The 22,310-nt window shown below is 33.3% G+C and overlaps 3 protein-coding genes across 8 annotated transcripts; 2 read left to right on the forward strand and 1 right to left on the reverse strand.

The window, feature by feature from the left end:
- Nucleotides 1–1,630: 1,630 nt before the first annotated feature.
- Nucleotides 1,631–2,904, forward strand: AOC (allene oxide cyclase). The gene is given in 3 exon segments (NM_001302515.1): nt 1,631–1,893; nt 2,014–2,135; nt 2,289–2,904. Coding segments are annotated over 3 exon segments (738 nt in total). The 5' UTR covers nt 1,631–1,679; the 3' UTR covers nt 2,691–2,904.
- A 4,510-nt stretch (nt 2,905–7,414) lies between these two features.
- On the forward strand, nt 7,415–22,080 carry LOC104120115 (uncharacterized). Of its 6 annotated transcripts, none has more exons than XM_009631834.4 (8): nt 7,417–8,473; nt 10,956–11,252; nt 11,442–11,582; nt 12,303–12,383; nt 12,872–12,926; nt 13,203–13,277; nt 13,392–13,459; nt 21,643–22,080. In XM_009631834.4, the coding sequence occupies exons 1-5, from the start codon at nt 7,600–7,602 to the stop codon at nt 12,898–12,900; spliced, it is 1,422 nt and encodes a 473-aa protein (XP_009630129.1). In that variant the 5' UTR covers nt 7,417–7,599; the 3' UTR covers nt 12,901–12,926; nt 13,203–13,277; nt 13,392–13,459; nt 21,643–22,080. The 6 variants fall into 6 exon arrangements, with proteins under 6 accessions (XP_070051253.1, XP_070051252.1, XP_070051254.1 ...); XM_033652561.2 differs by having other exon boundaries at nt 12,872–12,922; XM_033652564.2 differs by having other exon boundaries at nt 7,419–8,473; nt 11,457–11,582.
- Nucleotides 15,986–16,360, reverse strand: LOC138904621 (uncharacterized). The gene has a single exon (XM_070193125.1). The coding sequence runs from the start codon at nt 16,358–16,360 to the stop codon at nt 15,986–15,988; it is 375 nt and encodes a 124-aa protein (XP_070049226.1).
- Nucleotides 22,081–22,310: the final 230 nt, after the last annotated feature.

Below are 22,310 nucleotides of genomic sequence, written 5' to 3' on the forward strand. Positions count from 1 at the left end.
AAAGCATGTAGCATAAATTATTTATTATGAAAATTATATTTGTATGTATTATTATTAATATAAAATAGTGCTGGAGATAAAATTGTGAATAATTTAATAATATAAATTTAAAAAGTTATTTGTTTTGATAATACTGTTCAATTAATCATTAATGGTGACACATAAATAATTAAGTATGTAAATACATTTTTAGTATTTCTTATACATATGAATCATTATTGCAATGTCAATTAGTATATAAAAAATGATTTGAGCTAATGTATTTTTATTATGTTTAATATTATTAGTTCATTTGAAAAAAATCCCTTAATAATGAAATATTGTTTAACGTAAGTCATGTATGTATATAACTAATGATAACAAAAGTAATAAATGCATGTCATATAGCAAGTACCATGTAAAATGAAAAAAATATTTATTTTAAAAATAAAAAAGAAATAAATACTAACATTGATGAAAAAATAATATTATACATGTCATATAGCAAGTACCATGTAAAATGAAAAAAATATTTATTTAAAAAAAAAAAAAATACTAACATTGATGAAAAAAATATATTATACATGAAATAAAAACATCATAAAGATGCTAGTTATTAAACTAGTCAGTTACGCCTAGAAGAATTATTGGTGGGCCCACATAATATATATAGAGTCTTTCAAAAAGGCTTTATACTTATAGCGCATTTCAAAAAGGTTTTATACATATAGCGCATTTTAAAGGGACGCTATACTTAACTGGGCAAACGACCGTTAAGATATAACGCCGTTTAAAAGAGCATTATATATAAAATGGTCACCCAATTTTTTTCACACATTTTGGTTATTTGAGTCTAAAAGAACCATATTTTGGTTCTGGCCTCCTAGAACTCACAACTTTAGGACACGAAGACTAATAGCCTGTTTAGCCAAGTTTTTTTTTGGTCAAAAGTTTTTTTTTCTTTTCCAAAAGTGCTTTTGGCCAAAAATTAAGGTGTTTGGAAAAGTTATTTTGTGGAGGAGCAGAAGTAGTTTTTGAGAAAAAGAAAAATATAGTTTCTATTCAAAAGTATTTTTGTGAGAAACACTTTTGAGAAAAATACACTTAGAAGCAATTTTCAAAAATTTGATCAAATACTAATTATGTTCAAAAGTATTTTTTAAATTAATTAATCAAACACAAATTGATTCTTAATAAAATTATTTTTTTGAAAGTCATTTTTTTAAAAAAAAAACACTTATAAAAAAAAGCAGATTTTAGAAGTTTTGACGGATTACAAGTCAAAGTCACAAAGCGAGTTTCCCCGTAGGCCAATCCAAAGCGGCACAGACCACCAAGAACAAAAAACCACGTGGAGACACTATTTCCCACATTGGCAAAACATTGTTTGTTTATTCCTAGAGAAGACACCTCGAAAGCGTCTTTGACTATTCCCAATCTTCCAGTCTCCACTCTCCACACACACAAAACTCCCATTAACACATCCTACACCGTCCATCAAATCATGAATCACAGATCTTATACTAATAATAATTTTATGATATTCCCATTTTCCACACATGGAATTTGGACCCCTCAGCACTATATAGTTAATCACCTTTCATTTCATCAGCCTCAACAACCCCATTCAACTTTCTATTCTAGTCATTTATTTTCCCCTAAAAAAACCAACACATTTGCAAGTTCATTCCTCAGCAGCTATGGCCACTGCCTCCTCAGCCTCTGCTGCTCTTAGAACCATTTCTTCCTCTGCTAAGCTAACCTCTAGCTTTCCAACTACTTCTGCTTCTCAAAAGATCCGATCTTTTAAACTCCCTAACCCCCTCATTTCCCAATCTCTTAAACTCGGCACCTCCACCAACTCCAAGTCATTTTACTGCAAGAGCCAGAGCGGCTCAACTGATTCCTCTACAAGTAAGAACATTTAACTTCTTTATCACATAATATCAATCACCTTATGTGAAATCTATGATACATACTTAAAATTTCTTGCGTTTTTTTTTAATTTTTTTTTGTGAATTTTGTTGATTTCAGCTAAAGTTCAAGAACTAAGTGTCTACGAACTCAATGAACGTGACCGTGGTAGCCCTGCTTATCTTCGCTTGAGCCAAAAGAATGTCAATTCACTTGGAGATCTTGTCCCCTTTAGCAACAAAGTACGTTCCTTTTTTTTATTGTTACAAAATCTCCAATTTTAACTTTCTGAGAAAAGAGACTAGAAACTAAATACTCAAACGCGAGGAGAAACAAAAAAACGAATCTTTTCTTACTTTATTACTGTTATGCTGATTCTTGATATAATATTTCAGCTATATACCGGAGACCTAAAGAAGAGAATTGGAATAACGGCTGGACTCTGCATTTTGATCAAACACGAAGAGGAAAAGAAAGGGGATCGATATGAAGCTATTTACAGCTTCTACTTCGGCGATTATGGTCACATCGCCGTTCAGGGATCGTACTTGACTTACGAGGACACTTATCTTGCCGTTACCGGTGGATCCGGTATCTTTGCAGGGGTTTCCGGTCAAGTGAAATTGCAGCAAATCATTTTCCCTTTCAAGCTATTTTACACTTTTTACTTGAAGGGTATTCCGGATCTGCCGTCTGAGTTGCTAGTTACGGCGGTTCCTCCGTCGCCGACGGTGGAGCCAGCACCTGAAGCTAAAGCTTGTGAGGCTGGGGCCACTCTGAAAAATTTCACTAATTGAGTGGGGTGTTAATGTGCAAGTTCGACTTTTCGTGGGGTCATTTCCGGAGAATGAATAATGATGAAACTGTAGGATAAATAATTATTGTCCTTTATATATTTGCCTTTTTGGTATCTTAATTATTGTAGTTTGTTAAACTATTTTGTACTCCATTATGTAATACCCAATCTTCATTACTGGAATTTTCCCCCAATGTAAGTTCATCGTTTCCTCTTGAGTTTATGTTTTTTTTATGTATATTATCATGTCACTTAAATATTAACTACGAGTAATTATTCATAAAGATTAAAATTTAATACTAAAAAAATAAGACAATTATTTGTTGCACATGTGAAATACGCTAATATGTACAAAATAATTTACACCGATAGTGTTAATAAAGTTGGTCCTTTTTCATTTGGTGGTTGTTGTATTATGAATGCGAGGACATATTTGTTTGAGGTCTCAGTGCTCTACTAAACTGAAAAATGACACGTTTTTCTCAATATTTATCTACTAGTAGTGCGCTCATAACATCCGGTTGTTTTCGGTTTAAAGTGCTTTACAGCCTGTTTGGCCCATCCGAATAAATTAGTTTATTTTGAGAAGTGTTATTTTTAAAAATATTTTTAAAAAAAAATACTATCCGAGATAAGTAGTTTGTGTTTAGCTAATCACTCTGAAAAATACTTTTGAGCAATAATTTGTGTTTGGCCAAGCTTTTCAGAAAATGCTTTTAAGTATCAAATTATGAATAAGGATATGAATATATTTACTTAATAATTAATATTATAAGTAAATAAATAATATTAAAAATTTATTATTACAAGCAATAATTAAATCTTTTTATTTTATTTAAGTAAAATATAAAAATAAAATTTAAAAGTACTTAATTCTTTAAATATAAGTTAAATATATTAAAAATCATTCAACAAATATAAAAGCATTCACCCTTAAAGTCATTATATATTAGAAAGCTATCCTAAAAATAATAAGAAATATTTATATATTAATATCTTAAGTATTAGGTTTAAATGTTATTTTGGTATATACTATATTTTGTTAAGGTTTTTTTTTTGTAAGAAAAAAAGTCAAAACTGCTTCTGCTTTTGGGAAGAAACTACTTTTTTTCTGCTTCTCAGAAACAACTTCTACTTCTTCCCAAAAATACTTTTTTCCCCGAAAAAAGCTTGGTCAAATACCTCAAGTTAGAAAAAAAAAGTACTTTTGAGAAAAAAAATATTTTTGGCATCTTGAGAAGCTTGACCAAACAGGCTATTAATGTTGTGATATTAGCTGTATTCAACGACTGTTGTTCACATCATTATGGCGATCGCAACTTACCAATATATCTTATAGTTTAAGACAACAAAAAAAAGAAAATTCCGAACCCACAAGTTTTTTTTTGTGTTCTTAAGAAATTTAATCTTTTTACAGTTGTCCGATATTTTAGATTAATTTCTCCTAATATAAAACGGAATAACTATTCTGTGATAGCGGCACTTCAAATCACAGAATTTGGACGAACTCAAATGACGGAATAAATCACATAAAATGCTTACGTTTTTTGCCGAAGCCGAGCGACTATGACGCGAGACTTGCTCTCTTCTCAACTCTTTAAGAGCTAGAAGAAATGGTTCCATATATAAGCACAAAAATTTTACTCTTTCTAATACAACGTTCTTTTGTAAAATGAACTAATTCAAAATTTCATTTCCCACCATTTTTCTATTCACACCTTTTTTGTTTTAATTAACAAAACCCCACAATTCTTCCTCCCACTTTCCTTTCGCTCCTTAGGCCTTACCAAACATAAGCTGGAGTATATATCAGCAACTACCTTTATTTTGAAACACAAAAACAGCCATGTGCCGAAGACCTAACTACTTAAGTCCATAACATGTGATTTGCTGATGCATTGTCTTCTTTAAAATTAATACTAATAATTCATATCATTAACAGTCATTAAGTATACTGTTTTATAATCTATGTTCATCAACACATGCTTTAGAATATAATATAAGTTTGGAGTTGGGATGCCATTTTTCTTACCTCAATTAAAACTAATCTTTTATTAATCTTATCATCTAGTTCATGTACTTGATGGACTTATTTATTATAGACTTATAGGCTCAAGAAAAACATTGTTCTCAAACTTTAATTTCCGAAACAAAATGTTGGTTTGCTCCAAACGGTACAACAACATACACAGCGGAAATTAAGTTTTTGGAGGATAGACTATATGCAATCTTACCTTTACTTTGTGTGAGATAGAGTTACTATTTACTATAGACCCTCGGCTCAAAAAACGCCTTGCTCCAACCTGTCCGAAACGAAAATTGGCTAATGCAATACCATATGAAGTTACAAATCAGAGAAGTTGTTAGGAATTAATTTGAACAGCTGAAAAAGGAGAGGGGCGAATGAGAAGATAGATATGCTGTCTAAGATAAAGAGAGTGCTCCAAAAAAAAAAAAAAAAAAACTTGGAGAAAATACTACACGATAACTAGGTCAAATTTTTTTGCTAAGGGTGTTCCGATTTAACCTTTAATACATATACAAAACGGCAAAGGGCCAAATATACCCCTCTACTCTCGAAAATGGTCTAAGAATACCCCTCGTTATACTATTGAGTTATTTATACCCCTGCAGTCATACTTTGAGTTCAATATACTCCTCATTTAAATGGAGGGACACGTGTCATCGTCCTGTTGGTCAATTCTAAATATCTCCTAATTAATTAAAAAGACTCATTACCCATACCCGAAAAATAATTTGTTTTTGTAAAAACTGGAAAAAACTAAATTATTTTTTTTACTAAAAACTGCTAACAACGAAAATATATATATTTTTCCAGTTTTTACAAAAAAACTGCTTTAAAAAAACTGAAAAATATTTTCTAAAACAATATTTTTGTAAAAACTGGAAAAAAAAAATTGAAAAGCAATTTTCTAAAGCAATTAAAAACTGAAAAAAACTGAAATATTTTTAATTAAAAACTGAAAAAATATTGCTTTAGAAAATTACTTTTTAATTATTATTATTTTTTAGTTTTTTAAAAAAATATTGGTTTAGAAAATATTTTTCAGCCTTTTAAAGCAGTTTTTGTGTAAAAACTGAAAAAAAAAATATTTTTGTTTTTTTCAGTTTTTAGTAAAAATAATTTCAATTTTTTTCAGTTTTTACAAAAAAATAAATTACTTTTAAAAATTGCTTTTCAGGTATGGATAATGAGTCTTTTTAATTAATTAAGAGATATTTAGTATTGACCAACATGATGATGACACGTGTACCTCCGTTTAAATAAGGGGTATATTTGAACCCAAAGTATGACTGCATAAGTATAGATAAACCAATAATATAACGAGCAATATTCTTAGATCATTTTTGAAAGTATTGGAATATATTTGGCCCTTTGCCGTATATAAAATAATGCCAACGAACGTGGAAGGTCACAGTGAATGTCAAACAAAGCACCTGGCAAAATCCAGAATTTGAACATTATTTTATTTTCCAATTGCCAAAACGAGTATATAGTTTGGGTGAATTCTACTTTTAATATGGTTCAGATCCATATGCTCACTGAACTACCCTCGTCTGGTGATTTTTCCAACGGTTGAATCTTGAATATTGTTGCAAATGTTATAAAATTCTTCTATAAGAACAGCCCCATCTCTTCATTTATTTACTTTTTCAGAAACTCTTTTAGGCCTAGAAGTAAGTCAGTAAATAATAGGGGATGAGAATAAAGAAGAATACTGAATGTCAAATCAAATCTTAGAAGCCGTTTGGACATAATTCTTTTCTTTTTTCCAAAAAATATTTTCAAATCAATGTTTGATTATATATCTAACTGAATTTCGAAGACAAGTTTACAATTTTTTGAAGATGAGTTTTAAATTTAAAAAGTAATTTTTATCTCTTTTTCGAGTAAAAAATAATTTTCTCTCACAAATCTGTAATAATTTTTCAAGTGAAATACATGCACAAATACAATTTTAATATTCAAATAATTTTTTTTAACTTAACTTAAAAATTTACTTTTTTAAAATATTTTTTATTTCCAAACGCCTACTTAGACCGTAATCTGCAACTTCACTCCCGTTCTATTTACTCCATTTTAATCTTTTTTTCAATTTGCACAATGAATTATATTATCATGGCTTCCCTTGTTTATGTTCTCACAACAACATTGCTTTGTGTACTCTAATAAAATTAGGACTCAAAACTTAGAAGGTTTGTGGAATATTTTGGCAAAAATTTCCAAAGCTTTCAAAAGTTACTAGAAATATCTCATTAGGATACCGTCAAAAAGTTATATACACCGCTGGGAGTGTAAATATTTGTGGGTCAATTAATTTTTTGGCATTTTACAAACTTGTTTTTAGTTTTATGACCTTATCTTTTTTTTTTACACATGGAAAATTTATTTTTACACGTAAGAGATCTAAAAAAGATATTTTCTTAAATTTAACATTGTAAAAGGCCAAGAACACCTAAAACCTCAATATTTGTTGAGACTACAAACATAGTTTAACTTTTAGTTAATTAGTATATTAGATTATTAATTAATGCTTATAAAAAATTTACTCTTAATCTAAACTTATCTCATTATGGTAAATATCTGGTTTAGTGAAATAGTTGAGGGCTTTTAGCTTACCCATCAATTTTCTCTCTTTCATCTCCACTTTACCTTTTTCATGTGCGTCACGACTCACGACATTATTCACCACCAAAACCAAAACCAAAACCAAAACAAAAACCAATTCATTAATTGCAAAAAAAGAAATGGTTCGTCTCCTTCTTCTCCGAACATCAACATCAACATTGCCCCAAGAACCGGTCCAAAATCCAAATTGTCCGAAACCCATTCCCTTTTCTCCTCCTCCTTCTTCTTCATCAAACTTCATTACAGTTTCACAATAACAATGGTCGTTGAAGCTCATCAGCTATTTCTCCCAAAACCCCCTTTCTTTTCACCTTCTTTCCCTTCTCCACCCCCTCACTTTTCTTCTTTCCTCTTTGACCCTTCTTCTCTCTCTTTAGCTCTCTTCCATTCCGATTCCTCTATCTCTCTCTACCCTTCTTTTTCCCCTTTCTCTCTCTCCTCCTCCTTCCCTCCTCCTCAAACCACCCTCCCTCCGCCCGTTTCCTCCGCCGCATTCCTCCTCCTCCGGAACCCTAACCCTTCTACCCTCTTTCTCATCTCTTCTCCTATCTCCGGAGGCTCCTCCATTCTCCTCCGCTTCTACATCCTCAACGCCGCCCGGAAAAGTTTTACTCCGGCGAAAGTTGTGTGCAATCACAGTGATATGAAGTTTGACGGGAGTAAATTCGGGGTTGTTTTTAGGGTTTCTCATGGGGTTTCGCTGAAATTGGTTGGGGATGTCAATGTGTTTGCTCTGTACTCTATTTTGAATGGTAAAATTTGGATTTTTGCTGTGAAGCACCTGAGGGATGATGAGGTGAAGCTAATGAAGTGTGCTGTGATTGATTGTTCATTGCCGGTGTTCTCGATCAGTCTTTCGTTTGGGTTCCTGATTTTGGGGGAAAATAATGGGGTTAGGGTTTTACTCTTGAGGCCATTGGTCAAAGGAAGAGTTATTAAGAAAGAGAAGAAGAGTTTGAATGGTGGGTTAGAAAAAGATAAGATGGAGATAAAAAAGGTGTCTTTACGAAATGGGATGATTAATGGAATTAATGCTGAGATTTGTTCTGCTGATGGTAACAAATTCACTACGGAATTGAAGTTCCCTTCCAATAGTGTATTGGAGGAAAGGATCGAAAACCGCACTGGATCAGGTGCTGAAATACTTTATTGTTTGCTGTCTTTTTGTAGCTATTTGAGAAGCTTAGGGTGGGGACTCCTAACGGTTTTAATGGTTATTGCTTTTAAATTGCTATTTTGCATTTCTGGTGATATGGACTGCTTAAGCCTGGATACAGGAACATGTATCTACTATGTTACTCAGGTTTTTACTTTGTTTAGTCCAGCATATCTTTGTATAAAATTGGGTAAGATCATAGTATTCCTCAGGGTAATTAGCTCCTTAAAACTTGTCTATGTACTCTATGTAAAAGCAATACTTTAGTGGGTATTTCGTGTATACATTGCTTGGATTAGTTTCTAAGTAAAAATAGCTGCCTAGAAAGGTTAAATAAAATGAACTGGCTTCCTGCTATTTATCCGCAACTTTAGCGACCGCTGCACCCCTCTCAAGACCCATAACTTCACAAGTCACGGGGTTTGACTTTCTAAATTGTCTTCAAAAGAGTACCTTCTTAGTATGCTAGGTAAATACATCCTATTAGAATAGTCTGATACCAACAATGTCATGCTTGGGATAATTTGAGCTTCAGATGTGTTTCATTGATATAAGTATGTTATGCAGATATACAGAATTTGACGGATGTTAGATACTATCACATCTGTTAGAGAGTATAAGTAACACCCATGGATGATATAATGAGATGTTATCTAAAATGGTTTAGTTATGTCATACGTAGATCTCCATATGTGCCGATTCATAGTTGCAATATTATAATGATTAAAAATGATAAAAGAGGACCTAAAATCAAATGGAGAAAAGCAGGCTAAAAGATATCCAATTGATTTGGAATCAAGCAGACTTAACTAAGAACATAATTCAATATAATAATAGGATCCTTATAAGCGATACCAATTAATTAAGATTAGGTTTATTTACATGCCGGGTGTTCGTCAAAGCGTCACTTTATTCTGGTTAGAGACTTATATATTCGTATAGGGATAAGAGTGAGATGTACATAACCTCTAGTTTTAGAGAACTCTTCAAATTAGTTAGTATCAAAATGAAATGAACGTGAATAGAGCAGAATGGATACAAAGGATTTTTATCCCTAAATGTCTTCTCTGTAGCTTCAGTAAATAATATTGATCATTTTTTGTGATTTTGCTAACTTCCTGATCTTATGTTAGAAAGTAGTCATGTTATGGAGCTAACTTTCTCTTTTCTATCCATTGCATCTTCTTGATGCCATCAATGAATATGAAACTACTTACTTTATCAAAAAAGGGATTTTTATAGCACACCCTGAATAATTGGGATTGAGGCGCCATTGATTGGTTGACTTGTAACTGGTGTAATATTTTGTTTGACTTATCAAAGATACGGCTTTAATTATGTTGTGAGTTCTCTTTAGATGATACACCTCCTCCTCCTCTTCCATTATGGATCTCTTTCTCTCTCTTATATATATATATATATATATATATATATATATATATATATATATCCTTATCTCTCTCTCTCTCTCTCTCTCTCTCTCTCTCCCTCTCTCTCTCTTTTCCTTTCCGAGAGACACATTTATTGTCTTGGAAACGAAACACATCTATGGTCTGAAAGGTATCATCAAGAGTGAAGAAACTAAATGAGATGGTGATTTCATGGAAATTATCTGGTTCAGTTACAGTCTTGGATTAGCATATTTATGTTGGAATGATGGTGATGCTTTATTCCAGTTCTACCTTTACCTGCACGGGCACTGAGAGTATTTTTTGAGTTTATTATTGTATTGAGTTTCATATACGTTTAAAATATATATTTTGAAATGTGAAAGGTTGAAGTAGTTATTTAGAAAGATGTCAAAATCGACCTTGAGATAATGAGAACTAGCATTAGTTATATTTTCTTGAATTTTAGGAGTTAGGATGCAGAAAAAAGTTCTGTTAAAAATATTGGTAATGTTTTTCAAGATGGATGACAGAAGAGAGTAGGTCAAGTATTTTGGGATGGAGGGGGTAACTTTTCTGTTCCAAACAATAAACCAACAGGTTAGGGTTGCAATATTTTGTCCTTATCCGCCATTTGTGACAGACCCTCCCTAATGAAAAATAGTACAAAACAAGTATGACACCAATGATTTGTATGATGTCACTGTTAAAGTCATAGAGTGCGGTGTGAATTAGTTGAGCTAATGACCGAACTGAAGACTGTAGTCCTAATTTCATTCTTTGAATTTTGGTGCCGAACACTTGGCATTCCGTTTCTTGGCATTCCCTAGTTGCTACTATTTTCATGTCTGCTTCCATCACCATTTCTTTTCCCTTTTTTACTTTTATTTGGGCTGGTCTTGTCTTAATTTGTGACTAAGGTACCTCTGCTATTTTTGCTATTTTAAAAATGTAATAATGTATCATTTACAACTTGCTTTAAGTTTTCTGTGATTTCTCCGTCATATTAAGATCTTGAAGCTCTAATTTTGTCATTTCCTACAGCTGCTGATTGTGCATTCTAACTTGCAGCAAAGTTAAGGTCTGTGAGACTTAGACAAGATTCCAGAGAATGGATTGCAAGCTTTGTGGCATTCAAGAGCAAGGATGATAATTTCGATTCAATCAAGATGCCGGCTAAGTCAGCAAAAGCAATTGGCATTCAGGCCTTGTCTTCAACCAAGTATCTGATCTTGGACTCTGAAGGAAATCTTCACCTCTTGTTCCTGGCAACTTCTGTCCAGGGATCAGAGACTCCTTATCACATGAAACAGTTGACTCACAACATGAAAGTTCGAAAGCTCGTTGTTTTTCCGGATTCTTCTACAAGTATAAGCCCATCCCTTTCAATTCATAACTTTGTGTTCATTTTGTTCTTTTTGGGGGATGTAACGCCGTGTTAGTTTACTAATATCTTGCTTCAGAAATTTATATAAAAAGGTTATGTCATAGAATATCAGCGTTCTCCTTTAGCTTTATCATGAGAATAAAAAACTCTGTTCTGTAATGCCATTGAAGGTTCCATCTTTTCAGGATCACAGACTGTTTGGATGTCAGATGCTATCCATACTGTTCACATGATGGTGGTGACGGACATGGATACTTCTGTCAGTCAAACTGACAGCAAAGACCCTGCAGAGAAGCTTGTACATACTTCAGGTATTGTTTCTCATGTATTATCATGTTTCTAAAATAGGAGAAGCATTTTATATCATGAATTATGCCTTTAATATTTCTGATTCAGTTGCCTATTAAAATGATATGTAACACCAAATATGCACTCAGTTCAAACTTCGGACGGTTTTACATGTATGAGGATATGCTTAAATGAAGAACATTCATTTGTTTATTTTAAGATTGCCATCCTTGTATTATCAGCTCCCTTTTTTCTATTGATAATGCATTGTGCTATCACAATCCAAGTGGCATTTAGGACTTAGGAGGGTACATGGGTTATTCCATTAGATTCCCAAGGTGCTCATGACTATGTCATATCAAAAGTGCCTTCAAAGTTCATCAATACTGTATTTGTCTACCATCAGGTGATTGGTGGTTTGGTTTTCAGTGAGCATCGTTGTTATCTTCAATGGATCTTCTAGCCAGATAAATCCTGGTCTTTCTTTTTCCTCCCTGAGTTTTTGGATCCTCTTAAGAGTATAATCATCTGATTCGTAGAGCATCTCAGTCTTTCAATAATTCTGCATGTTTATTCAACTTGCAAATGTTCTGTTCCTTGAGGTTATTCCAAAAAGGATGAATTAATTTTATTAAATACGTGATTGGTCTTTTCTGACCACTGATCATATCAGTACTGATCATTTATAAAGTTAGAGCTATTAGCAACTTAAGTAACTGTTCTCTTCTTTTACCTTTATGTAGTTGTGCAAGCAATATTTTCCAGTGAAAAGGTCCAAGAAATTGCAGCTTTGGCTGCGAATACAGTATTGCTTCTTGGACAAGGTATGCACAACTAAAATTATATCTGGAGCATGCATCCCTAAATTTTTTCCTACTAATGACAAGAGTAAAAATTCAATCAAGGTAGTTAGTGTGCTTGAATAAAGAGTATTGTTCAAATTCAAAGCTAAACTAACATGCTTGAGGTCATCCATTACAAGGTAATTCTTTCTTTTGTGCAACTGTTGGTCAGTTAGTTTGACCTTTTTAATAGTAGTTGACTGTATTCGGGCACGTTTTTGCCCCCTTTTTTAACGAAATTTATTACCTTACCAAAAAATAAATAATGACAACATTCTTCCTGTTCGATTTATTGAGTTTCATGCTCGAAATAAATGAGTTGACTTTTTAAATATTAATTTACAACATCTGCAGGTGCAATTTGTTGCCTTATATACTAGAAGCATTAGCCCTAGATATTGCAGTCATTGGCGGAAACAAACTCTTTGTTATAAAGAACTTCTGCTGATCACGCCCTCTGTTATTTGCAGGAAGCATGTTTGCATATGCAATTTCCTAGAGATGCTGAGTGGTTCTTTTTGGTCGGTGAGTCCTCCCCTTCTTAACATATTTTTTCTACCAGTATTTTTGATTTTCTGACAAGGTGATTTCTTATGGGCATCGGCAGAAATTTCTTTGCTTGATTGGTGTCAAAAAGATATTTACATGAGCTATCTTACACATAACTATGAAGTTATTTTGTTTGCTCGTATGAAGAAATTTTTTCATGTTTACAGTGCTTTATAAACTAAATTCATGCACCCTTTAGCTTTTGAAGACTTGGAAATATAAACCTTTTCTCGTATCCCTTTTTTTTTGCAGGTTATTCATGTTTCACGTTTGGATAGAAAAGTAATGCCAATTGGGTGGTTTTGCTGGAGTTCTCTTATGAGAGCAGTAAGTATTAGAAGTGATTTGTTTATTATAAACGCTCCTTCTTTAGGTTTTAGAAATTGGTCATCTTCATTTGTTTCACCTGGCTATTGTACTTCTTTTGTGGGTATTGAGCAGTTTTTGGGCTGCAGTTGTCAGTATCTATCAAATGGTTCATATCAAGTGAAGGAGACTGAGCTCTTGAAGTAAGCATCTTGATCTTTTCATTTCTCACTATCTCTACCAGATGAAAAACTTTTCAGTATCTGGGAGAGATGTATTAAGAAATTAAAATTAATATTCAAAAAAACCGACCGAAATCGGTCGGTTATTTCAATTAGTCATTTTAAAAAATCGACCGACTTCGGTCGGTTATTTTCCCGCGAAAATACAATTAAATAGTACAAATAAAATAAAAAAAAGTCTTAAACCAAAATGTGCCAATGGTCTAGTGGTAGAATGATATCCTGCCAGAGTACAGACCCTGGTTCTATTCCCAGACAATTCATTTTTTAATTGCATAATTACAAATACCGACCGAAATTTAGGTCGGAAGTTCGCGATCAACTTCGGTCGCTATTTATTACCGACCAGCTTAATTTCGACGGATTAAAGTCTGTCGGAAATCGGTGAATTTTTTCAGTTTTCCGACCGATTTCGGTTGGTATTCCTGGACGGTTTTAGGTAGTTTTCTAGTAGTGATTATTAATACTTCGTATCTCAAAAAGCTAGAAAAATAGAATTTAAATAAAAATATATCTTATAACTTTCTTTTAAAAATTTAGGCCTCATACTAAACTTTGGCTTTAGGCCCTTCATATACTTGAGCCGCCCCTAGTGTGGGATTAAATTCATACCACGTTTGGTTGACGGTATAAATTTATCTCAGGATAAATTTATACCATCAACCAAACATGGTATAAATTTAATCCCAATCTTAATACAGTATAACCCACCTTATCCCATCAAACCTGGGATTATATTATCCCACTTCTCAGGTGGGATAAATTAGTCCATGGATTATAATCCCAAAATTATAATTCCGGAATAACTTAGTCCGCGTACCAAACGACCCCTTAGGTATCCTTTGGTTTTAAGTAACAAGAAATTTTAATCTCTATAAAATTTTGTATTACTTATACAACATTATTTTTTTAAAAACTAAATCTTGCATTACTAATATAATCTTCGTATAACCAACACCACATTGGTTTTTCGCATTAAACTCCACACAAGTACTTATACGAAATTTAAAACCAAACGATGGAATTCCGGTATAACTTATATGTTACATGCAATAGAATATGGAATAAGAATATGTGTATTAGCAATACATGGATATGAGTATCTAAAAACAAAACGCCCCTTAGATTAGCTAATTTCCACGTAAAAACACATGTATTATTAGTTCACCACATAGCAATCCTGCTTTATTATTTGTCTTTTAACAATCCTTACGTTATTATTCATCGCATATTTAATCTCTATATTTTAGTCCTTGCATAACTAGACTTAGTCATGTAAATATTAGTAATTATTAGTCATAGTTTTAAATTATGTTTGTTTTCATTATGGTTTACTAATAATATTTATTTTATGCGATTTTATTATCTTTATTGCTGAATATTTTAGTACAATGCCATGACTCATCTCATATTTATGTTATTTGATTGAAAACACCTTATATAGTTATGTCTTACTAGGATTTTTGAAATATTTGGAGCACAAATTTTACGTTTTGTACTTTGAAGACTTTATGAAAAAACCCGAAAAAACCCGAAAACCCGAGAAAAATCGAGATTAAAAAACCCGACTTTTATTGGTTTGGTTTGGTTTGGTAATTAGAAAATCCGAACCAACCCGACTCATGTACACCCCTAGCCACATGTAACAACAACAACAACAACAACAACAGACCCAGTAGTTTCCCACAAATGGGGTTTGGGGAGGGTAAGATGTACGCAACCTTACCCCTACCACTGGAAGGGCAGAGAGACTGTTTCCGATAAACCCTCAGCTAGAGAACGACTGAAAAAGAAAAGGTAAATGCAACAAGTAGGAATGACAGCAAGATGAAATAAGATCGAATCCAAGAATGCAGTCAAACTCTAGATGGTAATAGTCATCTATGGACAAAAGATATCATACTAACACTAATGCTAGCGAATTGAGTAAGACAAAGAGAAACACTGACTACCTACGAACCTTCTACCCTAATCTTTGACCTCCACACCCTCCTATCTAGGACCATGTCCTCAGTCAGCTCCAGCTGGGCCATATCCCGCCTAATAACCTCTCCCCAAGATTTCTTAGGCATACCTCTACCCCTCCTGCTACCCACCGAGGCTAACCGCTCGCACCTACTAACTGGGGCTTTTATTCTTCTCCTCTTAATATGCCCGAACCATCTCAACCTCGTCTCTCGCATCTTATTATCCACAGTGGCCACTCCCACATTTTCCCGAATAACTTCATTCCTTATCTTATCCAACCGGGTATGCTCACAGATCCACATCAACATCAACATCAACATCCTCATCTCAGCTACTTTTAGCTTCTGGATATGAGAGTTCTTGACCGGCCACACTCTTCCCCATACAACATAGTCGGTCTCACTACAACCTTGCAGAACTTACCTTTTAAGTCTCAGCGGCACATTCTTATCACACAAGACACCGGAAGCGAGCCTCTACTTCATCCATCCTGCTCTGATACGATGCGTGACATCTTCATCAATCTCCCTGGCCACACTCTGCTCCATACAACATAGTCGGTCTCACTACAACCTTGCAGAACTTACCTTTAAGTTTCAGCGGCACATTCTTATCACACAAGACACCGGAAGCGAGCCTCCACTTCATCCATCCTGCTCTGATACGATGCGTGACATCTTCATCAATCTCCCTGTTACTTTGTATTATAGATCCAAGATACTTGAAACTACCTCTCTTGGGGATGACTCGCGCATCAAGCCTCACCTCCATATCCCCTTCTTGGGTACCGTTACTGAACTTGCACTCCATGTATTCTGTCTTGATCTTGCTCAATTTGAAACCCTTAGACTCTAGGGTCTGCCTCCAAACCTCCAGCCCCTCGTTTAACACCATCTCGCGTTTCGTCAATTAAAACTATGTCATCAGCAAATAACATACACCATGACACCTCACCTTGAATGTGTCTCATCAATGCGTCTATCGCCAAAGAAATAGGAATGGACTAAGAGTTGATCCCTGGTGCAACCCCATCATAACCGGAAAGTGTTCCGAGTCTCCTCCCGCTGCCCTAATCCGAGTCTTAACTTCATCATATATGTCCTTAATCACCCTAATGTATGCTATTTGGGACCCCTTTAGCCTCTAAGCATCGCCAGAGCACCTCTTTTAGAACATTGTCATATGCTTTCTCTAGGTTAATGAACACCATGTGCAAGTCCTTCATCTCCCTATACCGCTCCACCAATCTCCTCACAATGTGAATGGCTTCCATAGTCGAAAGCCCCGACATGAAACCGAATTGGTTCTCAGAAATGGACACACTGGTCCTCACCCTCACTTCAGCCACCCTCTCCCAAACTTTTATAGTATGGCTTAACAGCTTAATCCCCCTATAATTATTGCAACTTTGAATATCACCCTTGTTGTTATACAGAGGAATCGTCGTACTCCACCTCCATTCATCAGGCATCTTGTTCGTCCTAAAAATGACGTTGAACAGCTTAGTGAGCCACTTCAAACCTGTCCTACCCGCATTCTTCCAAAATTCCACAGGTATTTCATCTGGCCCAGTAGCTCTACCCCTGTGCATCTTACGCATAGCTCCCTCGACCTCCTCTACTCTTACGTACAATACCCGAAATCTCGGTGCATCTCGGAGTGCTCCAAGTCGCCCAGCACAATGTCCTTATCACCATCTTAGTTCAGGAATTTATTGAAATATGTCTGCTATCTTCGTCTAATCTGAGCCTCTTCCATCAAAATTCTAATTTCCTCATCTTTGATACATTTAACTTGATCCAGATCACGGGTCTTCCTCTCTCTCACCTTGGGTAGCATGTATAGCTTCTTGACCTCGCCTTTGCCCCCAACCTCTTCATACAAACGCCCAAACGCCGCAGTCTTAGCCGCAGTAACCGCTAAAATCGCTTCCTTCTTAGCCCTCCTATACCCCTCCCTGTTCATCCTCTTCGCCTCCTTGTCCATGCTCTCTATAAGCGTCAAGTACACCGCTTGCTTGGCTTCCACTTTCTCTTGTACCTCCTCACTCCACCACCAGTCACCTTTGTGGCCGCCAGAGAAACCCTTCGAGACCCCTAACACTTATCTCGCAACTACTTTAATACACTCCGCTATCGTGGTCCACATACAGCTCGCTTCCCCGCTGCTCCTCTAGGCACTCATAGCCAACAACTTTCCCCCCCAACTCCTGCGCTTTGTCACTAGTCAAAGCACCCCACCTGATCCTGGGTTGACCATACACGACCCTCTTCCTCACGATCCCCAAGTCCATCACCAATAACCTATGTTGAGTCGTGAGATTCTCGCTTGGAATAACCTTGCAATCCATGAACACTCCTATCACACTTTCGGAGTAGATAATCAATTTGAGTCTTGGCAAACGAACTTCGGAATGTAACCAAGTGCTCCTCTCTTTTCAGAAAACACGAGTTGGCAATCATCAAATCAAAGGCATTTTTTTAGCACAGTCCAACAACGAAGTACCTCCTCCGTTCCTAACTCCAGGAAAATTAGCTACATGTAACATATTAACTAATAACTAATTCAGTCATACGACATAACCAGAAGAAGTCACATATAACTATTTTCTTAATTAATTAATAATAAATAATTAAATTAAAATATTAGAAATTTTACTATATAATACTTAAAAATATTATTAATAAATTTAAACATTTTAATAATTTGAGTATTACTTTAAAATAATATAAATATTTATATCAAGAATAAAAAACCACACATTGATCTATATTATATTAAAGGATGTAAATGGATAATAATATTAAATAAAGAGGAAAGTTAATGAAGGCCACATGAAAATATGAAATACTATATATTACGTAACGTAATAGCAATAATTAAAAATTCAACAATATTTAATATTAGAAATAAAAGATAAAGATGATTTGAACTTGAGATTAGATTAAAATTATGGTAAAACGCTCAAACTATGGAAAAGACCACAAAATTAAAGTTTTACTAGATAAATAAAAATAACAATTGGATAACAAATTAAAATTTTAAGAATACAAAATAAATGTTTCATCTAGGTAATTTAGTAACGAAAATAAAAGTTAAATTTGTATCATGAAACTAAACGAGAAAGAAACTTTAATTGCACGTGATATAAAAATAATTATAAGAAAACACAATAGATTTAAAATATACTCCCTCCGTTCCAGTTTATGTGAACCTATTTTCTTTTTGGCCCGTTCCAAAAAGAATGAACCCTTTCTAAATTTGAAAATAATTTAGCTTAAACTTCCAATTATGCCCTTGATGAGAAGCTTTTATAACCACACGAATACTATGGACCCCTTTATGACATGTTTAGGACCACAAATTTCAAAAGTTTTTATTTTTTCTTAAACTCTGTGCCCAGTCAAACAGGTTCAGATAAATCGGAACAGAGGGAGTAATAATTTAAAAACTTATGTATTAATATTTTAGACTAATTCAAAGTTATAACTTAAAATAAAATGTGATATTTTGATTATATAATAAAATATTATTATAAAAAACTAATTAAGATTTCATAATAGGGGTAAAAATATATCAAGAGGAAAATAGAGAGTGTCAGAATATTTATACTTTGAATTAATTCATGGATAAATATATTAAATAATTAAATAATACTCTAAGAATATTATTGATAGATTTAAATGATGAAAGATCTCTGAGTACGAGGATAAAAGTATTACAATACATTAATTTTTAATCAAAAAGTTATATTTATATCATTATAAAAAATGTAATAAGAAATATATTAAATCAATTGGTAAGCTAATAAAAAATCATATGAAATTATAATAATATTAAGTAATGAATAATGCAGCAACTATAAGCAAAGATTAAATAGAGATTTGTTTTTGGTGAAAATGCAGAAGGATAAGACTTATTCGACTTTGAGGTAAAACATAAAGTGGTAAATAAGAACTTTGTTAAAACAATATATTCAAACAAGACATATTACAACGTGATATGTTTAGTATTCTTTAATTGACCACAGAATAACATGCAAGTACTAAGATCAAGGGGTTGGGTTGCTACAGATATAAAAAAGAAAACATGTTATCCAGTACGAAATATGAGAAACGGTCTCATGTCCTTGTTAACTGATATCTAATAATTATATGTAGTTTTATTTGGAAGATTTAAATTTTAACGTAATTGCATACAATCTAAATAACCTAAATCATAATTTGATATTTGTCCGCGTGGGTATAAATATTAGTTTTTGAGAAGGAGAAGGAATTTTTTTGTTATGAGAAAGATGTCGTCATGCCACCACAACCATATACTTCACAAACAATGCATTTATCAATAATTTGTAGATGCATTGAATAGTTACGGTAAACTATTCGTGTGGAATAGATTATGCTACACAATCCTCTATGCGACCCTCTAACCGATCCAATTTCTCAAATGTTTTTTCACAAAATATTTTTGAATCCTAAAAACACTAGCAAAGTTATACATTTTTATCTAAATCATGGAAAAACTAAAAAATAGATATCCAACACTATTTTCATTCATAATACAATCGAATTGAATGTCTTTCATTAGCATTAGTATTGATTTGATTTTGGTTTAGGATTTATTTGAGTTACTAACATTTATGAACTATAAAACTTATTGTACCATCCAAAAATTATAAGCCCAAGCTTGAAATAATACGTTAAAAGATAAAACTATGAAAAAACTTAAGAAATATTTATAAATTACACTACCATAAATATTTTTATGTATTAAATATATTTCAAACTTCTACACATATAATGTCGGGTTGGTTTAGTTTCGGTTTGACTTTTTTTAGTTAAAATCAAGCCAAACCAAATATGGTCGGGTTTTTTTTTCCAACACCAAACCAAATCAAACCAAATCATAGTCGGGTTTTTTTTCTCGGTTTGACTCGGATTATCGGGTTGGTGCGGTTTGTCGGTTTCATTTGTACACCCCTACATGTGGCTAATTTTAAGGCCGTCACTTGGCTTAAAGAGAGCTTTTCCATCTCCTTTTAATAATATATAGATACTCAAACTTATTAAATTGTTTAAATTTATTAATAATATTTTAAAGCATTTTATAGTGAAATTTCCAATATTTGATTTTGTTATTTATTATTAATTAATTAAAAAAAAGTTATATGTGCCTTTTTCTGGTTATGCCATATGGCTGAATTATTTATTAGTTAATAGTTAATTAGTTTATATATTACATGTGGCTAATTTTAAGGCTGCCACTTGGCTTAAGCAGCGGGCGTTTTTCTCTCCTTTTAATAATATATGGATATAGATACTCGAAATTATTAAATTGATTAATAATATTTTTAAGTATTATATAGTATAATTTCCAATATTTTGATTTAGTGATAAACTAATCATGAATTATTAGAGATATGTGACTTTTTCTGGTTATGCCATATGGCTGAATTAGTTATTAGTTAATTAGTTAATATGTTACATGTGGCAATTAAAAAATATTATTCAAGATATTTCAAGAAGGCTTAAGGAGAGAGTTTTTTCCTCTCCCCTTTTAATAATATATAGATAGTAAAATTTCCAATATTTTGATATAGTTATTTATTTTTATTTAATTAAGAAAAAAGTTATATGTGCCTTTTTCTGGTTATGCCATATGGCTGAAGTAGTTAATAGTTAATTAGTTAATATGTTACATGTGACTAATTTTAAGGCTGCCGCTTGGCTTAAGGAGAGGGCTTTTTCTCTCCTTTTAATAATATATTGATGATATTGATATTGATGATATATAGATAGTAAAATTTTCAATATTTGGATTTAGTTATTTATTTTTAATTAATTAAGAAAAAAGTTATAGTTATGCCATATGGCTGAATTAGTTATTAGTTATATTAGTTATTAATAGTTAATTAGTTTATATGTTACATGTGGCTAATTTTAAGGTTGCCACTTGGCTTAAGGAGAGGGCTTTTTCCTCACGTTTTAAATAATATATAGATGTGTGCGTGGTGGCATGAGTTATATAGATGTTCTTATGATGGATTCTAATCTGGTTGAGATGTCATTATTTCTGGGTTAACTTGTGAAGGGTGAATAATTGAGTCAATTCAACTAGATCTTCAACTGTTGTATCTGGGTCGAAATTTAGTTATTGTGTTTTTGTTGGTAGAGAAGCTATTGGAGGATCTGACTATTGGCTGTTGGGCGAGGTCAAGTCATTCAGCAATTGATGCCCCCCCCCCGTGCTGCACGACTGCAAAGATAGTACATTGTAACCAGTGAAGCTGCATGTATGATGATATAAGTGTTACATGTGTTCCTGGTCATGGTCACTCAACATTGATATCAAGCATCATCCATGTTGAGACGGGTGGTAAGAGGGCTTCTGCCATTGTATCGGCTTGTTTTTGGATGTTAGCTTCTAGCTTGTCAGAATTATGTATACTTAAGCTGTCATACTACATCCAATTCTTTAGCTTCTTCATAATTCGAGGATGTTAGTTAGCCGGGTAACAATTTCCTTTGACGTTCTATCTCTTTATTACTATTATCTCTTGAGTACAACTCAACTTGGTGGTGACTTAAGTGGAATATAATATTTTGTTTTCACCATCTGTGCTAACTTCTGCACTTGTATGCAGCTTAATTTCAATTTATGTTGAGAAAATGAAGTTTAAACTGTAACTACCAGGTAGAATCAATCATGTGTGTTACCACTTTACAATGAAGAAAAAGTAATTGAGGCTTTTGTTTCTTCTTATCGGCTTGCTGCTGTTTGAAGTGTGGTCCGGGTGAATTGTACAGCAAAGATTCTTCAGACATCAATTCCTTGTCTGTAAACA

This window comes from Nicotiana tomentosiformis, chromosome 2 (genome assembly GCF_000390325.3).
Source record: "Nicotiana tomentosiformis chromosome 2, ASM39032v3, whole genome shotgun sequence".
NCBI lineage: Eukaryota > Viridiplantae > Streptophyta > Magnoliopsida > Solanales > Solanaceae > Nicotiana > Nicotiana tomentosiformis.